This window comes from Passer montanus, unplaced genomic scaffold (assembly GCF_014805655.1).
Source record: "Passer montanus isolate IOZ18808 unplaced genomic scaffold, ASM1480565v1 scaffold3, whole genome shotgun sequence".
In the NCBI taxonomy this organism is placed as follows: Eukaryota; Metazoa; Chordata; class Aves; order Passeriformes; family Passeridae; genus Passer; species Passer montanus.
The window spans coordinates 6,375,198-6,396,282 of record NW_024367707.1 but is presented as its reverse complement, the minus strand read 5'-3'; the positions used below and the strand labels follow the sequence as shown (position 1 = coordinate 6,396,282).

The 21,085-nt window shown below is 40.2% G+C and overlaps 1 protein-coding gene across 4 annotated transcripts in view; it reads right to left on the bottom strand.

Moving 5' to 3' along the window:
* SCML2 (Scm polycomb group protein like 2) overlaps window positions 1-15,729 on the bottom strand; it is a 69,858-nt gene extending 54,129 nt beyond the window's left edge. For 3 of the 4 annotated variants that reach the window (XM_039714437.1, XM_039714438.1, XM_039714439.1), the window contains exons 1-2: window positions 15,638-15,729; window positions 2,117-2,224 (exon numbers count right to left, since the gene is read on the bottom strand). In XM_039714437.1, coding sequence (XP_039570371.1) covers window positions 2,117-2,138 — 22 coding nt within the window. In that variant the 5' untranslated portion in view covers window positions 2,139-2,224; window positions 15,638-15,729. Of the gene's footprint in view, window positions 1-1,084; window positions 1,154-2,116; window positions 2,225-15,637 lie in introns of those variants that run through there. The other variant, XM_039714440.1, reaches the window with a different exon arrangement.
* Between the last annotated feature and the right edge of the window lie 5,356 nt (window positions 15,730-21,085).

The following is a 21,085-nucleotide window of genomic DNA, read 5'->3' as shown; positions in this document are numbered from 1 at the left end:
AGCTCTCTAAGAAAGCAATGAAGAACAAGATACCTATTTCAAAAAAAGTTTTGAAAATAGAGTAATACGTATATGTACACAGCATTTATATATTTGCTATGTATTTATATATATTTAGCCTTCTACATGGTATTTTATCTATACCATATTTGCTATGTATTTATATATATTTAGCCTATACCACGTAGAAGCTAAATACCCTATGAAAGATTTTTTTCTTCTAGGGCAGCAAGATTAGAGTACAGCATATACTAAAATTTTAAAAGCAACATATTCTATTGTTCACCAACAATTTATTTTCTAGAGTGCACTTCATAAGCTAAAGCTTTAGATACAAGTCAAGATTAGAGTAAGATTATTTAACACAGTACTTTCTGCTTACTGATTCAAAACTCTGTGTGTTTACATTATTCCCACCCTATCTGTAACCACAGAATTTTGCTGATAAGATTAACAGAAGACAGGCAAGAGCAACCACATCTATCATTTAAGAAATTAGAGACAAAGGGGAAAAAAAGGAGAAAGCTAACCTGACTGACTTGTGAATACCAAATAAAAAAAATCAGAGAAGGCAGTGGTAAAGCTCTAGGCAAAGATAATCCTGGTGACCAATGTGTATTTCCTCTTACAAGCCCTCATACTGAACACCAGTTTCTTGCCTGAGAAGCTCTAAAACTTTGCAACTTCTTTCTAGAAGACTTAACCTTTCAACAAACTAGATGACTGTTTTTTCTAGGTGACGGCAAACATCATGTCTTTTAACAGCAATAGTTTTCATCCCAGAATAGTGTGCTACATGTAGGGCAGGCATGTGAAGACTTATTATTTCCTCGTTGTCCACTGTGGGGAAAATGAAGTTCACAGTCATGCTTTCAAGACTTCTGTAGCTATCCCTTAGCCACCTTGATGTCTTCAACTCTTCTAGGTCTTCAAAGCATGGCAGGACACCACTCTTCTCAAAGAAACCCCTTGTCTTTTCCTGATGTATGCGAAACACCTTTGGGTGACAAAAACTTTTGCTCTTCCCATGTCACACAGTTACTCACACTCAAATAAAGTTTACTAAAACAAGCCCAAGACTTACCATTGCTCAGGAAGAGGCCTTCTTCTCACTGCCTACTACACAAGCCTGAGGGCACACAGTTGGGGATATGCAGACAGAGTAAATATGAAATTTCTCCTTTCCTTTCTTTTTGTGCTTCCCTAGCAGGATTTTTGTCTTATCTGCTTGGAACAGCCAGTCTCTTTGACTATATTTAGACAACAGCCATGCAGAAAACCTACAAGAGAAGGGGTCAGACTTCCTCCATAAACTCCTGGTGCAACAATTAACTGGATGGCTCCTGCCATTACAGAAAATCTATTCTAGCAGAAGACAATTATTTACCAAGGGAACACACAAGCACATAAAGCAGCTTGGGTTGAAGGTGGTAAGCTGAAGTAAAGTACAAAAGTGCTAGTAGCCTTATATGGAGGAGGACTACTAATCTGAAAACTTCCAAAGCAGCAACAACATGGTTTCAGAGAGTGGATCTTTTGCTTTTCATATTTTTTTTTTTATCACCAGCCCAAACACTCTTGTTTCTTCCTAAGTCTCACTCTCTATTTTAGTTCTGAACTCACAGTAAACATCTGCAGACATGACACAGCAGAAATCACACTTCTGCGGTACACCATGTACTTGTGGATTAATTTCTTTTAAAATGTTCATTTTATCTTCAAAAGACAGTTGCTAATGTCATTCATTGTGATAAAATTTGATTCTTTGTACTACTTAGTTATTATCCTGCTAATAACTCCAGAATAAAGCCCTACATTTTATTTAACAGCACATCTAGACACATTCCTCAATTTCAGAGTGCAGTAATGATTTCAAGGCTGTCACAGGACAGAATTCTTAACATTAAACTTGTAGAACTCAAGACAGCCAAATTTAGCATATGTATTCTAAAACAATGTGAAGTTTGAACTTACCTGTATTCAGAAGGTATCACAAACTGTCTTCCTTAATCTAACAGTATGGTACATTGTCGTGCTATATCCCACCAGCTCCAAAAAGAGAATTTAGCAGGTTCCCCACTTTCTTTCCTCTTGAATTAAAGCTACCAGGCCTTACCTTTCGGTGCTGTTCTCCCCATGGTAACACTTCTGTGATCTCCTCTCTCACAATAAAAAGGCTGAAGTTGAAAGACCAGTTAATTCTTCCTTTCAGCACAACAGTTTCCTGTGGAGCAGTAATACAACAAGTTAAGGGGGGAGGTTGTTGTTGGCATTTGGGTTTTCTTTTTTTGGAAAGGATGATTTTTTTGTTTTGGTCTATGATTATCTTGCTGGTTTTAAATTGCAAGTGTTTAACAAACTATTTGTAGGAGAGTAGTATGAAAACAACAGTTAAATAAAAGTAGCAAAAATACCAAATGCAAACTTTCATTTCCTTGTTTTAGACAGTTCATTCTCTAATGATTTGCATTTTCTGTGGATTTCTAAAACAAAGAAAGATATAAAATGTGCTTTATTCTTTTTTCCCCCCAAGAAACATTACTCAAAAATGGAAGACTCTTTATACATAACCTACTCATCCTGTCTCACTTGCACAGAGTTAAACAATCATCAACTTCAATACCTCTGGGTAAAACACATTATCTTGCACAACTACAGTTGAAGAGGGAACAAAAAACTAATGTAAAAAATCTGTACAAGGCCCAAGTGCTCACTGATACTCCTGCCCCATGATTTGTAACAGACTTGTAACAGCACACAGGGAAGTGTTAGGGAAATGCTAACTGCAGATAAAAGCAATGAGCCACATTCTTGTCAGGGTTAGAAACTGGAAGGGACAGATTGGTTAAACTAGTGCAAAACAGCAAAAACAAGCTTTCTTTTTTGTGTGTGTTACTGTGATTTTCTACTCCAGCATCTAGTATTTTGAACTTTGACGGTATTCAAGTTAAACTCATTTCAAGCATCTAGCCTGGAAGCAACAGAGCCAGCAAGTTTATTGTCCTTCTCCATTAACTTTTCAAGTAACAATGGGTAAATACATTCAAATTTCTGAATTATGTTCTTGGATAATTTCCTTTTAAGCAACTTCCATGAGGTTTAAAGCCGACATCACCAAAAACTTGAGGAGTTTTTTTTTTTAATTTATATATGTGCATACTCTTTCCATGATTAATTTTGTCAAAGGTAACATTTTTAGAAGTTACATCTTCCCACTGCAACATAAAAGAAGTAACAGCTGAAAAGCAGGTTATCTACTTGGAATTTCTTGACTCTTCTACTCACATGCAAAAAAAAAATAAAAATCAAAGTGCACATATATATCACATACAAAAAGAGAAGTATCATACAGCTGAATATTTTTCTGAAACTGTGATCCTCTACTGAAACTTCAAGAAACTTCAAAGCACTATGATGATGGACTGGATGATGAAAACTTTATACAGTGCAAGACCATGGCTAAAGCTAATTAAAAGTTTTTTTTAAATGCCAGTGGTTGATAAATTTATTTCATGTGTGTGTTGTCTGTGAACATGCTGGACAGTTATTACAAAAACTCAAGACTGAGACTTGAAAGGAGTTATAAATAAAACTGAATACTACCATAAAATAAGCAGGTTTTGCCACACAATAGCATTCATAGTATAAGTGATCATCAAGATTAAGAATAGAAATCCTTTTAAGCCATCAAATAAATTTGAAATACTTTATACTTTCACAGACTCCCCCAAAAATTCAAAGCTTTTTCACTGCAAGTAATAAATCATGGAAGGTGATGCAGAGTCAAAGTAACTGTTTTTACAGATTACTTTAGAACAGCGAATGGTTTTTATCTTTTTGTTCCAAGTACCAGATTGCACTTGGTGCAGTAATAAAGATTCCAACCCTGCAGTGATAGTCATCAAGTTTAGCACAACCGGAGCGTCTGTGAGAACATAAAAAGGATTCCAGCTTTTCATTAGCTTGTGTTGTACCAGATAGGCTGTTTTACAGCATGCCCACCAGCCTGTTAAAAATATAAGACAACCGAAAGTTCTGAAAGAGCTGTTTGAAATGAGGCAAATCCAACTGCAGGAACACCATATATTACTGTTTCAAAGAGGTGCTACTTAGAACTCAGTTACACCTAAGTATTCAATTTAAAGCTGCTATTAAATTAGCTCATTGATTGTACTGTTTGTCACAGAAAACATTCAGGAACGGCACTTCTGAGCCTCTGTCTAACAACCACTACACGTTGCTGAGCCACAGCAAACTTAAAACCAGCTACCTCAAATACAGGGTAGGGTCAACCTGAAACAAAGTGCAACTTCTGCAGGGGCAGATCTAGGAACTATTTTCCATCACCTCACATACATAAGTGGCAAACCCTAAGCAAGGCAGTTGTGTCCTTTGCAGATCTAGGAACTATTTTCCATCACCTCACATACGTAAATGGTGATTTAAGCAAGGCAGTTGTGTCCTTTTCTAACCAAGACAGAGTCCCTTATACTGCACTCACCATCCCCAGCCCGGCTCAACCCACAGTGCACCCAACACAGAAAAGAAGAAAACCACCAGCAAACACAGGGAAAACACCTCTAGGCACATTCTGGTAAAATTACATAGCAAGGACAAATCTCAAGGCATTCTTGTATGTGTGCCTTGGCAAGCAAGCTGACTGAGAAAGGTAGGGTTAAGAAATTAATTGAACAGCTTCTAGAAATGAAGGGAAAAATTAAACAAAACAAGGTCAGGAATATATGAGCAAACAAAGAAATGCAATGACAAGAATGAAGTGCAGTGGCATTAGAGTACACAAAACAGCAAAATGAAAAGCAAAGTTATAAAGACTGAGATAAGCACAGAGGTTGTCAGTCACAGACAGAAAATGACCAAAGTATTTAAGGGACTCTCAGTACAGTATCCAGTGAGAAACCTCTTGCTGCAAATTAAGGAAAATGCAAGGGGGAACAAAAATCCACAAACCTAGGATAATATTGGATTAATCATCAAAATGTCTTCAATCCAAAGAGCACTCAAAGGATATCTACACTCCTGAAGTGTATTATTTACAGCACTTATGTTTCAATTCATTCTGTAAACTGAGTTTTAGTCTTTCTCTGATTTCCATCCCTTACATGAATTCCTTTTTAAAAATCTGATGGAAAGCATTTATCTGACTTTTATGCCTTACTGAAGTTTTTACTGTTAATCCCCAAATCATTTCTACTAGCCACCACCCACTGTGCAAGCCCTTAGTCAGAAAGCATTATATTAGCAGACAAGCCTACGTCTTTACCTTCTCTGCATTGCTAGTACATAATACTAGGTGTCAAAAAACAGGATGGATATCATTTTTCCTGCCTAACTGCCTAACTTTTCTCTTTGTGTTTTGAAAGAATTATTCAAAGGGCATGCATTGCTGCATTTCCAAGAAGGTATCATTCTACAGAAAATGTCAAAATTGCTCCTTCTTTTGCCTGCCATGCATCTCCAATATCCTTCTCACTGTTAGCCAGGCATTCAAGTAAGCCACATGTCCTGAAAAAAATAGGTATGCATATCTTGGGCTTCCCAGTGCAAGTTTATCTTGACAGCATGCCTGCTCATAAAAACACACAACAGAACTATGGAGATAAACACAACATTTAAAAGAAGCTTAAGCAAAGAGGAGAATTGTGGGTTCAGTCTGCACAAGAAAGATTCAGGTTTTTCTCTCAATGACTCTGCATCTAAGGCACGACAAGAGCCACCAATTTTAGAGCCCATTCACTTTTTTGGCCCTACCAGTAGCAAAAATGCAGTAACTCAGACCTCACCATTGGCATCTTCATGGGTGGGACAGTTGTCAATGGGCAATCTCTGCTGGATAAGGACTGAGACTATTCTTTTACACAGATTCACTTCACTGAGGAGGAATCTAACAAAACAGCCACTTGGAAGCATCAATGAAGTTCTCAGTTTTAGCTTCAAATAAAGGCAGATATTTTTCAGGCTTAATGTGAACAAGGAATTGTATTTGCCCCTTTTTTTCTTCTACAAATGTTTCAATATTAAAATCCCATATGCAAGGGTGAAGAATAATTACACACAGTTTAAACAGCAAAACCAGTTATAGACAGAAAATAGGTACAGTATAAGCCAAGAAATACTTCCCCCTGCCAATGCTGTCATTTGTACAAATCTTACATTTGCTTTCCCCACCAGCATTCATGCACTATTACATTTAGAAACACAAGACATCAGCTACAACTGCTGACCACGCTCCCTGCTCCTCTCCTCCCTGCTGTTTGGCACTGCCAGTGCTGCAGAGCCCCTCAGGGAAAGGCCCTGTGCAGCCTCCTCCATGGACACACAGTCCAGCAGGCACAGCTCCCACTCCAGACTCCACATGAGGAACGTGCACCTACAGGCACCAGTCACTTCCCAAACCAGTGTGACCTAACTGTGTTACTTCAAAGCCATCCTTCATGAATCTGGAACACCTTTTCCTTAAACCTCATCATCCATCTACTCATCTGCTGTCTTTTAAAAAAAAACCCTACTTCATACCATTTTTAAAAGTCTTTAGGGGGCTGAAAAGAAGCAAACAAGGAGTAAAACTTAAAAGGATTTTTAAAATAATATACAGCATTAAATAAAATTTGCAATAGTTAAAAATAATTTCCAGCAAACTACCCAGCATATAGACTCATCCACTACACCTGAAGACACAACAACATACTTCCTTATTTCTGTAATAGAGATTACCTCTCAGTGCATACTGTGGCATCATTATGGAAAAGTAAGGTCTCAAAGGCTAAAGGAAGAAAAAATTACATGAATGTATCAGAACTTTAGAAAATGTAACAAAAGCCTCCTATTTATAAACTCAGTATTATTTAGCATTACACATATACGACTTTGAACCAAACATTAAAAATCAGGTCTTCTTTCTTCATTTATGCACATAAATACATAATCAGTCGGTGTTCTGACAAGAAATTTGATCTGAGATGGAATCCCTTTTAGTTCACATTCTTTGTATTTAAAAAAAAACAAAGAAGTTAAATTCTTTCAAGGAAAGGAAATTAAACTTCTGCATTTTCATACAGCTCAACCTTCAATAAACTGATATATCTGAACACCTCCTCTAGTCACTAAAAGCAAAGCTAGACAGATAGACTTGAATAAAATTCACAGGCTTTCAAACCAGCAAATATTAACTAGCCATATATATCATTACAACAACTAAGCCTGAGTTGTTAAAGAAAGTGACTGGGTACGTAGTGCTTTACAAATATATTTTTGTAATGTCATTTCTTCAACATCAAGCAGAAATTTTTTGCACTTGCAAAACTGCTCGGTAAGTCACCAGTGGTGTACTGCTCACTATTTATGAAGTGATTAGCATAAACAAACTTTTAAGCTGTCAGCAGTAAAATATTGCCTGTAAATGTTCTGCTCTCTCTCCAGGTAAGTTTACGACCTGCTTTAGAATATGAGCAACTGTAATTACAGTAAGTCATACATTTCAAGAATGCAAAACTCTCTAAACTCTCAAACCCTATTAAGTGTGTTATTCAGTACAGTAAGGCATTGCATATTTTAAAAATAAACACTAACAGGGTTTAGACCAAAGATTAGTCCCAAAAAAATCCTGAAGCAAGAAATAATACTTATACATGAGAACATCAGAAAAGTAAGGTCTCAAAATTAAACAGCATAACTTGTATTAATGCACAACAGAAACAATTAATGTCACGCAGACTTAACATTTACTGAATTGACAGTAATTTTTAAAACTGGAGTTTAAAGCTGCTCTATGGCTACCAACAAAAAATGAAAAAGCTTTTCTCCTCCTTCCCTCCCTCCCCATCCTGCTTTAAAAGTCAGAAGATATGGGGTTGTAAAAACCTGAAAAAGGAAATGGTATGTGTGAAGTCAGCAGTTCAGCAAAGCAGCTGGCCATTAACAGCTTTAAATATTCTTAAAATGCCAATCTTCGCACATGAAAGGGTATTTTAATGTTATATTAAAATAGATTTAAAAATAATTTATTAAAACAAATTTAAAAACACAGCTTACGTTTCTATCTTAAAACTGCCAGTTTTAGTAGTTTATTAGTACATATTTACAGTAGCACAAGATTTTGACAATTTCTTTAAACATTTTGGTGAATTCAGCACACTGAAACCTCTGTGTTGTTTTCTACTTCCCCCTTCAAGCCTGGAGTACTCTTCCTGAAAACATTCATCATCATTATTCAACCTGGATTTGTCCAAATACCTAATACAATTTTTTTCATAAAGTAAACTAATTAAATTGTGGAAAAAAAAAAACCCTGCGCGATTAGCACTGAGAGATACATACCTGCATGGAATTGTCTCTACACTCAGATACATCTCCTCTGTCTTCAGCTCAGCTTCCCTTGACACAGAAGAGATCTCAAACTATTCATTCCACAAGGCACTCAGCTTACTTTTAGCACCATGTCAATACAGCAAGCAAAGGAGAAATGAAATTGCTGTTGCAAATTTAGCAAGTTCTTTAGCAAGTGCTAAAGAACCCTATACAGCTCTTCTGCACTTGTCTTTAGCAGACAAGAAGCAACAGCACTAGCAGCAGTCAGAGTGTGTAACACATAAGGGAACAAGGGGGAAAAAGACAAACAAAGGCCCAATGGCAGAAAGGAAAATTTTCACCCTCTTAAGCAACCTTGGCTTCCTCCCTTCTACATTGCCTTCATACTGGAAAAGGACTGTAAAGCTTGGCTCAGATATGATCCAACAGAGCTCAATCCACACAGGGCACAGTCAGCAAACTCATCCCCAAAGTCCAGATTTTTTATTCACAATGGAGTATCCAGAGAAACACACCTACTTTTAGTCTGATGAAGAGATATACAGAAGTTAAATAGCATGCACAATGTATTTTTTTTCATTGAAGGCATGGAGAACAGCCTTGGGACATTTCTGCACACGATCCGACTGCTGTCAGCACCCCAGATGAAGCTTCAGAACAACGTGTTTGTCTCCCCTTGCCTCTACTCAACACCAGCAGCAACATACTTCTGCTACCATTCTCTTCCAGTGCATAAAATACCTGTTTCTCTCTCCCACTTGAGAATCCAAACAACATAATGCTGACTGGGACTCCCTGCCACATTAACAAAGACACAATTTGCCTCAACTCTTTTTTTTGCTGTGACAACACTCCATGGTGTAGCCTGGCTTATATAATGGAATAACTACACTGATCCCACGTACTGGTGTCTGGTCAGGCAACAAAACCAAACCAACCAGAACTAAACAACCCTGAAGCAATTTCCTGATAACTCCTCTGTTGAGACAATGTTTCTGAAAAAAAAGAAACCCCAGAGAGCTGCTTGCAGTTTCCAGGCACACACACTGGACTCACCTGATCCTGGTGCTGATAGCTTGCTATTTCCCCGACTCAAAAAGTCCCCTTACAAAAGGGAACTTTGTGCAAATCTCACCAAAAAAATATTTGTCCATCTATTGGACAAACATTATCATTGAATCACAGAATATTGTGAGTTGGAATGGACCCACAAGGATCATCAAGGTCCAACTCCCGTCCCTGGACAGGACAACCCCAAGAATCACACCAAATGCCATTCCAAAGGACCATTCAGTGCTGCTAGACATTTATGCAGCTAACAAAGCACTAACAGGTCATAAAAGACATAACAACTCCTAAATGCTCAAAGAACTAGACAGCTGCAAATACTCTGCTGTACTATTTGCTTCACTCTTCAAAAACAGAGGACGACTAAAGACTCAAAGCATCAGGAAAATTTGCAGCAAATCTGTATCTCTCTTCCCCCTTTCTGTGACAACTTCCCAATTGTATTAAAAAAAAAAACAACACAGAGGTGAAGCAAGACATAACAGGGCAATCTCCTCCTCCACGTCTTCCTCAGCATGACAGCACATCTGTCACTGGTTGTATGTGGCTCAGGCCCAGGACAGTGGCAGAGTATCTCCCTTTCTGCTGTTTCTGGAGACCCCCTTGCTGAAGGCAAGCCCCCCTCTTTCCTCCCCTCAGTGCTTACACCACTGAGCACTAGAAATATTCAAACTAGGTAGTGTTTTCCTACAACAAGCTGAAAAATAATTACAAACCATATTCAGAGTTTTCCATCTAACCATAACTGCTTATTTTGGGATTAAAACCAGTTCATATCAAAAAACCACTGTGTGCCTCTTTACAGCCCTCCAGTGCAGGGTACACATACAAGAGATTTGGTAGAGGAAGTGCCATCAAACATACAGCAGCCCTTTTAATCTCTGAGCCCCTGACAGACGTTAGTGACAATAAAGAGTTCCACCAAATTTAGCAGCTCTGATACCCTTTCACATTCCTCCATGCACAAGACTCAGTTTTACAAACTGCCCTTTTTAAGTGGGCTTTTAAAAGTGCCCCACAAACTGCACTCCTTCCACTGAACCTGCCTGCATTAATCTCTGATAGATTCCACACAGTACATAAATAATGGTACATGCTTCATTTTAGGTATGCACCTCATTAAAATGGTGCTACTCTCTTACAGGTTTTATAAACTTCAGCTGCTCCCTGCACTAATGTATGGTAGAGGATGAAAGGCTCACCCTCGTCTACGCCCTACACTAAAAGGAGTCTCGTATTACCTTGAGAAGACAACTGACTGAGATTTCCATCAAAGAAGTTCATCCCTTTTATGAAAATTGATGGAAAGGAAAATGACGGAATTCCCTTGGTATCTTAAATAGAATTTGACCTGATTTGTGAAGTTGAAGGCTGAGAATAAAATTATCTCAACAGCACATCTACCTTTAATACAATGTTTTACTTGGGTTTGGATGACAACATACAAATATTAAGAATATAAACCACTTATGGGTTTTAAAAAAAACCAAAACCAGTAATCAGCCCAAAACACTGCTCATGCTTAAACTGGAAACAGCATTATTCTTACAAAGCCGAAAAAGAAAATGTACTTTAGGATTAGTATGGACATAAGATATCTAGACAGTATCCTACCTGTGAAGCAAAAAGACTATCATCCTGCTAAAACACATGAAAGAGCACTAAAATTCTGCTAAAGGTGTAGTATTTCAGAAACACTTTGATATTAGGCTCTGCAAGTAATGCAGAAGAGCAGAAAGAGAGCACCACATAAGAACAACAATAAGCATCAGTATTGCACCAGCTTGGATCCAAACTGGTCAACCACTACCCAGAAAGCAGGTGCCTTAGTTGAAGGTGCCTTAGTATGAACCAGTCTTGAAACAAGATTGCTGAAACAAAAGAGACATGGATCTTAACATCACAAAGAAGAAATCCGTACCTTATTTAGATGCAAGGTAAGAAAATAATGAATTTGGTCCTATCCAAAAGATATAGAAACTAAAGCTGTTATATTTTCTGACAGGGTTCTTGGGCAGAGAGTTGCTAAGGGCACGTAGACAGCACATCCCTGCAGACACAGAGTGCTAAGGGTGTAACACATTATGTACCCTCTACTACAAATGGTTTAGTTGTGTGCACTTATGCAAATGTCCACTGTATATAAAAGAAACCATCAGAGCAAGCCCGAATAAATAAAAGTGATAACTTGGGTAACAGAGACAGCTGCTGCTTTCTGAATGGTTATAAGGCAGCTCCTGACTTTCGTCCAGACCTACATCGTTGTTGACCAAGCAGAAAGACTAACAAGGAAGAGATAAAAGTACCTGTGACAGTCATCACCACCATTTATGCACCAGTTACTCTTTGTGTATAAATCTGCCCCAGATAAAAGGGGAGCCTGCTCACCGTTGGCTCAGGTACCTGAAGCCACCCTTCCCATCCCAAAAGATGATAATCTACTTGAAGAGATCACAGCTACAGAACACAGAGTTTTCGGCAATGTGCTGAGTTTACACAAACACACCAGGACTGAGCAGGTGAGTCACCAAGTCATCTCCTGCTGCTCCCAGGAGCGAGGCAGCATTGCTGCTCCGCGGCCAGCACTGCAGCAGCAGCTGGGTGCACACCCTCAGCCCTCACTGCCCACACGCCAAGTCAGCCAGCAGGTGCATGAAGGTACAAAAATAGTACTTACACAGAAGCATACTCTTAAAAAGCTCTACAGCTCACTGTAATACTTAACTGATTCACTTTTCAGCGACTTTACCTCAAACAAATTAATTGCCCCTCCACTTAGACATCGTAAGGAAAGCCGCTCATACACACATTATCAGTCATCATTATAATGCAAAAATAAACTTAACTGCATATAACTAATATTCAAGCTTCCTAACAATTATGGAGCAGATGGACATTACAAGAAATCTCCAAAGAAGATGTACAAATTTTCTAGGAAAAGCACCCTCATATACCAAAAGCACAAATCACAGTAAAAAAGAATTATTCATCAAATTGTATGAAAATGTTAACAAATATTCTGGAACTTTAAATTTAACATTTCCATTGCTTCTTATTTACCCACTGCTCTATTACACTTTGACAATTTTATATTGGCTTTTCTGGCTCTTCCCACATGCTAGAAAAATCTCATTCTGAGCAATTTATGTTGCAAGTCTTACACTTTCAAGAATACAAACGGTATAGTCCTTTACATTTAAGATTTTAATCTCTGAAAAAAGCCATCAGCACTAAGGCTGGGTGCCTAAGGCTATTTCTTTCAAATGGGAATGAACAGAACTTTAAATGCCCTGCAGATGTGAAGCTCACAAAATTGGTTAACAACCTCCCTTGTCTAGACTCCTTGAAGCAGTGTCCTGGTCCCTACCTGTAATTTGTTCTATATTTACACTTTAAAAATATTACAACAGACTGTCAAATGATATTTCTAAAGATTTCCTTAAAACATGAAAATAATAACTATGTATTTCACTCATCCTGGTTTGAGGCAGATGTATCCAGACAAATAAGAAAGGCAGCTGCAGTGTCCTGAACAGTTAATGACAAATGCCATTTCCTGTTAGTGACACTATTTAGTAGCAGTGGATAATTGCTGAAGACTTCATTTGTCCCTGTACATTCACTCACCAAAGGGAGTAAACAGGACTCACTCACAGCTCACGATCCCACTGGAATATCAAGAAAACAAAAATAGACACCTATGTACAACAGGCACAAGCAGCTATCTAGGTTTGCTTAGAGTTTCACATTCTCTCAAGTAAAGCTGCATTTTAGCACAGATTTTAGACAGATAATAGCTCAGTATTACAAATTTCACACTAGCAAAATGCCTCTTTTGAACTCAAGCAGCTACTCCAGAAAACAATGCCTCTGCCTTAAGAGCACACTATCTGGCCACAGCAATGGCAGTCACAGCAAAGGGGGCGAAAAAGTCATCTGTACATTCAATGTAGGAACACACAAAGTCAAAAGAAAAATATTTTAAAGTACTGGCATTGCTTGTTTCCTAAAATTCCTACATCAAGGCTTATATATGTCTGAATGTTGAGAACAATCTAGTCACGTTATGTTCTCATATCTACGTGGCCTCTAATTGTTGTGAAAGTAGTTTATACTTTTACTACAGTGCATCATGAAAAGCAAACATTCGTTTTTGCTGAATCTGAACATTGCTACAAAAATATAAAATACCAAGCAACCTGAAAGATATCACACAAATACTGCTACCTATTTACATCAAACAGAAAAAGAGAGCATCAACTCTATCAACTGAGTTTCAAACAAAATTAGTAAACTCTATTTTCATATTCAAGACCAGACCACGTTAAAGTTAAAAGCCATACAAACACTTCCCAGTCTCAACCTCAGTTTCACCATACACTGTTTCCTGCAGCTTCCCACTTGCATTACTGTGTGACTCCCCCGTAAATGAAATACTAACAGAAGGGTCTCAAATGCACTTCTTCTTTACATCATATCAAGTAATATCATCCTTAAGTAGTACTTACATTTTATGGTACCCCAAGGGAGAAAATCAGCTGCCCTGCCCCCCAAAGCACAGCCTGGCTGTACAGTGTCTGGGGACACACTGTAAGTGCCACCGCTCACAGGGGCTGCTGTGGCCTGAGCAGCACTCGGTGGTGGCCCGTGCAGAGCTGGTACAGCACAGTGCATTCGCTCCCCTATTCGCTCTGTAATGTTAACGTGACAGCCCAAAACCCAAGGGGAACGCCGCGAACGCCTCCCTGCCATACTGCTCCCATCTGCACCGGGGCTGCAGTTGTTACAGACCCTGCACGACTGCCTCACCAACTGCTCTGCTCTGCCACTTCCAAAGGGTAAGGGGAAGCAGGAATGATCGTAAAATCCAAAGGTTTAAGACTGTTACTTTGTATTATAATAAATTCATAACCAGTCAAACTTGAAGATCTGTTTACAAGTCAGACACAGCATGCTCTGAAAACCTACTGTCATATCTACAAAGTCTATGTTTTTTAAGTTTTAATCACCTTGTTAGGATATGCATGAGTCACAAGCAAAGTTTACATTAGCAAAACCCAATAAAATATCAGCATTTCCCATTTTCATTAAACCTTTTAGATTTATTTATTTTTTGCTATCTCTTATAGTCTAACTCATCAGAGAGAAACAGCAAATTACTACAGGGAAAGACTTCAACTTTAAATTGTATTTACACTTAAAACATGCCTTCACGTCTAAAGAATAATTGAGCATAAAATTTAACTTGAATATTGATACACACTACAGCACTACAACGTGTTTATAGGTCAGCCTAGCAGCTAAAGACAACAATGACACACAACGCGGCAAAGAACTTTCCATACTTGAACTACTTTCTTTGGACCATCCAAAATTATGATTCCCCGTGCAAGATATCCCCTTTAAGTCAACAATCAATATATGCCACATACACAGTTTAACCGTAAAGAAAACGGGAACAGTGCCGCAGTGCATCGCAACCCGACGAGTGGCCCACAAGAGGCCACGTCTGGCACCGCGCTGTCTTCAAGCGGCACCCCCAGCCCCCTTACCCAACACAAGCGAGCGCTCGGAATTAAATGATTTTTAACAGGCATCCGGCTTTCCTAGTGGACGCCCGTTCTCCCGTACCTCGCCAGCCCCGGCGGTCGGCGGGCAGGGACGACCAGGCGCAGCCCCCGCGGGAGGACGGGGAGCCGCCGGCGCGGGGGAGGCAGCGGGGCCGCCCCGGCGAGGGGAGGCGTGTCCTGCCCGGGCTCCTGTCAAACGCCGCCGGCCCCGCCGCTCGCCCCGGAGGCACCGGCGGCTCAGGGACCTCCCGTGCCGCCCTTGCCCACCGGAGCTCCTGCAGCCGGGAGTCGCGGCCACCCCCGGACAGAGAGAGGCGCGCTGTTAGCGCCGGCATTCAGAGCCGCCCCGCTCCTCTCACCCTTGCAGCCGCGCTCGGACGCGGCCACCCGCGGGTCCCCGCGGGACCCGCCGCACTGTTAGTTCAGCCCGCAGAGCACGGGAGCGGCGCTGGAGCATGGGGCAACCCCGTCAGACTCGGTGCTGCCTCCAGCGCAATGGTGCTGCCGAGGAGGGGAACCCAGGACCGGGGCGCCGGGCGGCCACGGCGGGCGGAGGCTGCGGTGCGAGCCCTAGGAGGGGGCGCGACGTCCGCCTCGCCTCCCTTTCTCTCTCCGCTCCTCCCTCCCCCTGCCCGCCACCGCGGGGAGCGGGAAACGCCGCCGCCGCCACTCACCGGGCGGGCGGGACGCGGGTCCGCGGCGTCCTGTCAAGCAGCTCCTGCCGCCGCCCGCCTCACGCCGCCGCCATGTTCCGGGGGCACCGCGCATGCCCGGCAGCGGCACCGGGGGCGCGGGGCCTCTCCCCCCGCCGTCCCCCTTCCGCCCGCCGCGGCGGGGGCGGCACCGTCCGGGGCTGCGCTGCCCCCGGGCGTCCCGAGATAGCGGCATCCCCTCACGGCCGGCATCCCCGCACTCCCCGCCATCCCCGCGCCCCGCCTGCGTCCCCTCATGGCCGCCATCCCCGCAACCCCCCGCCATCCCCGCGCCCCGCCGGCGTCCCCGCACGCCCGGCACCCCCGCGCCGTCAGTATCCCGCTGTGCCCGGACCTGCGGCCGGAGGGAGCTCGGGGTTGGCGGGGGCTGCTGCGCCCGGGGAGCGGGACCGCCGTGCGAGGGGGGAAATGAGCCCTTGGCAGGTGTTCTTGCAGGACTCTTGGGTGTGAGCGGTGAATGCCTGGAGAAGGCGTGAGGGATGGACGGCAGGGCTCTGAGGGGAAGCCTGAGGCGGCCGGTGGTGCCGGCACCGGCAGCGTACACGTGGTGAACGGTGCCCTGCATTGAGCTGCGCCAGTGACCGCGGAATGTGCGGGTGGTTATCGATCACCCCTCACAACGGGTAACAATGCACCTTGTCATCGGTGCGTGTCCACCTGGGAAATACCACACAATTATTTTACAGACAGCTAAGCTTATAAGTGCTGTATAATAGGAAAAGCTCTTCCTTGGCTGTTTGGGGGGATGCATTCCGATTTTGTAAGCTTTGGGTGTTTTAATTCAGACCCCAAGAGGCGAGGAGGCATAAGCATAAACTGGTAAAAAAAATCATACTGTAAATGCTACCAGCATTCAGAGGAGTTTGTGCCCAATTTTCATCTTCAGTGTTTAACATCACTTGGAAGTGAAATTTTAAATGCGAAATTATGGAAAAGTCACGAGAGTGAGATTCTATGAGTTCTTTTAATGGAAAAAAAACCCCAAACCACAGAAAAGAAACCCCAAATATCTACCCGAGCCCCCTCACACTCTTCTGTATGACAGTGAAATTCATACAGCCCACTTTAGTATCCTGCATATACTGCAAGTTACTACTAACAATTTATTTTAAGCACTCTCATAAGCAGTAAATGGATTTTTAGAAACAATGAAAATGAGTCATTGACATAATTACAAATACTTAATATTAAGACAAATGAAAGAAACAAGTAAAAATATGCTAATCCAAGTAATTAAAATACACAAGAGGAAGAGAAAGAAATGCTGAAACATGCTTACAGAAAGCCTTTATAGTGAAATGTGTTATGCTTATCACCAATGCAGATGAATGATGCTTTTAATTTGAAATATTTTCCCCTTTCTGTAATATTGAACTTTTGAAGGAAAATAAGAGATTGTGTTCATTGTAATGATGGATACAAAAACATGCCAAGTGTCACAGACTAAACCCCTGTGAGACACAGAGGAAATGAAAACATATTTTAAAGCTATTCTTTAAACCCAAGCCAGTGTTAGATACAACATCTGAGGAATCAGTTCCCTGGGAGGCAGTGGGACGCTGTATCTCAGTTTCTACAGCTGTTCTTCAGAACAACATGAACTGGTGCAGTCCTGTACCTGCTCGGAGTTTTCCCTGAAGGCTGAAATCAGGAAGTCCAGCCAACAATAATCCTGCTTCTTAGATCCCTGATGTGATGAAGCGGAATAAACAATAGTCATAAGAATAAATGTCTACAAGATACATCACCCATAAAAAGACTGGAATAGAAGAAAACTTTTAACACCTTCTTCTAATCCAGGGATGGATTTATAATGCCTTCATATGTGTCCTTCACCTCCAAGCTATAGCTGATATAAAACAAAAAAAATTCTTTACAGGATTATTAGAAAAGGAAGAAGAAATTCTGACTGCTTCTATTTTCCAGTAGAATGATGAGCTTGTTTTCTGCTGACTTGCCCATCATCTTTCATTTTCTTTTTAACTGAAATACTTGGGTCAGAAAAACCAGGCATTTTTTTAAGTTCTCAGTGTTCTTCACAAAGAGCGAGATAGACACGTGTCTGCATGTATATATAAGTATGTATGTATACATATATTTGTGTATGTATACATTTATAAATGTATGGCTTCACAGCTTTTTTGCAGGGAGATTCTGTGATTCTCCCTGAAAAAAAAAAAAAAAGCAGAAACATCAAAACACACAAAAAAATACATTTTATGGCGGTAGGTTCCCATGAATTCCTACAAGTGGCCAACATGATGTTCTGGGAGGTTGATGCAGACAAAAAAAAATGTTTAAGAACTGTCACTTCCCCAAAGAAACAACACTAAGAGTATAAGTAAATTAATTCTTCATACAGAAAATGAAACAGGCAGAGTAAAAGATCAGCCTGGCTGTCACAAGCATCTCCTGAGCTTCAGATAGGAATGAAGCATCCAGACAAGAGAAGTTGGGTCAGGTTATTTGGAGGAGCTACAAAAGCATAGCCTGGTCATTCAGGGATAAAGTAAGAAAAGGCATCAGAAAATGAGACACAACTAGAAAGGGATATTTGGGGTAACATAAAATAATTTTAAGTATGCTACCAGGCATGGAAAAGAATCAAGCAAATGATTATGTCCCTATCAAGCAGAACCGGTAAGTTTTTAATAGACAACACTGGGAAAGTCAAGATTTTTAATATCTTTACACCAGGCATTATTGATAATTACTGGGAAAGTCAAGATTTTTAATATCTTTGTATGTAATTTTTACTTTTATATATATATACACCAGGCATTATTGATAATTGGGGAAAAAAGACATTTCAAATTTGACAATCAAAGAATCGAGTGAAAAATTATTCAAACACAATTTGCTGCTTTTCTATCACCTGAATTTAAAGGGCTGGATGATGAAAACTAATGGTTATCATTGATATTTACAGTGAACATATATAGTTTGGGGAGAAAGTGTGTTGTTGAAAAAGAAAGAAGCAAAGAGGATATTACATACCAATCTGTTTGACCTCAGTACACAGAAAAGATACTGGAGCAAGTAAACAAGCTATCTTTAAGCAGTTGTGACACAACAAGTAACAGCCAACACAGCTTTGTCAAGAACAAAAGATGTCAAATCTAATCTCTTCTGCAACAAAGTAAGAGGAATCATCAGCGGAGGAGAAACACCGAAGGTCATGTTGGATGTCACTTCAGTAAGATTTTTGACATGGTTTCATATGATATTCTTTCAGCAAACAAGGAAAACAATGTAGAAGAAGTTATTTAGGGAGCTCATACAAGCGGCTCGTTGTCAGAAGGATGTTAATGAACTCAGTGATGGTTCAGAAAACATGTTTACATTACTGGAGATTATACCAAACGGAGAGTCTTTAGAATGCTGGAGGACAGATGTTGGGTTTAGAAGGATTTTCGCACACTAGTGGTTTGGGTTGGAAAAAGGAGGGTTCTATTCAACAGGGATAAGTGCCTGCTACTGGGTGGCGGCAGATGCGATCAGCTATACAAACAGGAAAGGGGAGCTACTCGGTGTTCTGCAGGGAAAAAAGCTGCAATTATGTGACCAAAAAAAAGAAAGTTCTGTTTTTATGTGAATCGCAATCTATACAAAGGGGATAATGTCACAGATCTGCAATGAGGAAGTTAAACCACATAAAACAATACAGAAAAAGGATGGACTCTTCGTGAAACAGCTTTATTTACATGGCCCTAGGAAAACTTAGTAGCCATGGTCTGTTTGGCTTCAATAAATATGTGGCCCATGGAAAGAGCAAAAAAGAACAATCTGAATGATCAGGTATCTATAATACATGACTTAGAAGAATTTATTTTTTTTAAATCCCACAACATGGAATTCAGGTTGAAGGGAGAAGGTAAAAGAAGGAGAAACATACATATCTGTGCAGTACTGATATGAAAGTATAGCAGGTACATGCAAGTGCTGTACAGATAAAAGGATGAATTCGCTCTCCAGTTCCAGAGTGGATGGATCAAGGTTTAAAACAAAGCAAGAATATTAGAAAATAAAAGTTAATAAGGATAGGGAGAAGATTGGCTGGATGTTTGTGCAGCCACAACCTCAGACTCTACAAGAAGAGCTTGCACCGCAGTTCAGAACTGGCACAGGTAGATTGGCCATCAGGCAGAGAGTGGACTCAGCCACCTTCCATGGTTCCTAATAACAACATGATTCAATGAATGTAAACTTTCTTGAAAGCCATTGGAAAATATCAGCTTCCTCAGGGAAAGGATTTTATTGTTTCTGCAAAATGCATGCCACTGTCTTCCAAAAATAAATTGTTTCGATAAGAATTTTAAACTGCTTTTCTATTTTCTGAGTCCTCCTCCTTCCAAGCTGTCACAATTTGATTATGTGACTAAGTATATCAAAGATATATGAGAGGATGTGCAGTTTCACTAGCTGAGGAAAGCTTCAATTTAGACCTAAAGAGGTCTGCCTTAGCGTTCAGTTATGTGAATTCAACCAATACTGTCGATTTTTATCCTACAGCAAATTAACATTTTGTTCTTTCTCAAGAATGAAGTTTGCCTTTTCCAGAACAGCCTCCAAAGTCCTTCAGGGCCTGAGTGTGACAATGACATATGCTTTTAATAACATTTTCTTTAATGTTTCTTTTCCTTTTCTGCTGGCTTATAGAAAATGCCATCACCTCCTTCACAATTTTTAAACTGTGTAGATTAAGAGCAGGAATAATTTCAGATGACAAGTGTAAAGAACACTCACTGTGACTAGAGTAAGTAAAAACATTCAGGCCTTCTAAAGCAGTTTCATTTAATGCTATAATATTACAGTATATACATGAGATGTTTAGACATGCATGTAGGAACTGGTAGCCCTGCAAGAAAAGGAGTTAAGTTACTTTCATTTGCATAGCTGCAAACCTGAAAATAACTTCTCTGAGGTACAAGAAGCTCACAGAAATAACTGGGAACATAATATTCACCACACAACTTGTTAAAATATTTGGCTGTGTTAGTTAAAAATTGATTTTTAAAGGAAAAGCAGTGAGAAACCAATTTCCTGTGAGACAGACTTAAGCTATGGCTAATCTTTTGCCACTGGATGAATAGTGATTAAAATTGCCCCAGCAAGGGAAAACACGGGGTTTTTTTGTTGGTTTTTTTTGTATTATTTTAAGTGAGTGCTTCCTGCACAATGACAAACAACAAGAAAAAATGTTTAGTCCCAAAATCTTGTGGGCAAAAACATGTAATAGATTTGTAACACCAAAAAAGACAAAATTTTAAGCAGTAGTTTTTGCTGTAGCTGAAGAATAAGAATCCTGAACATGTTCATAAACTGACAAGTAAAACCAGTTTTTATATGGAAATTATTTGTTTCAGTATTTCTAAATACCTCATTTGACCCTTTCTTTGCTTTGACATA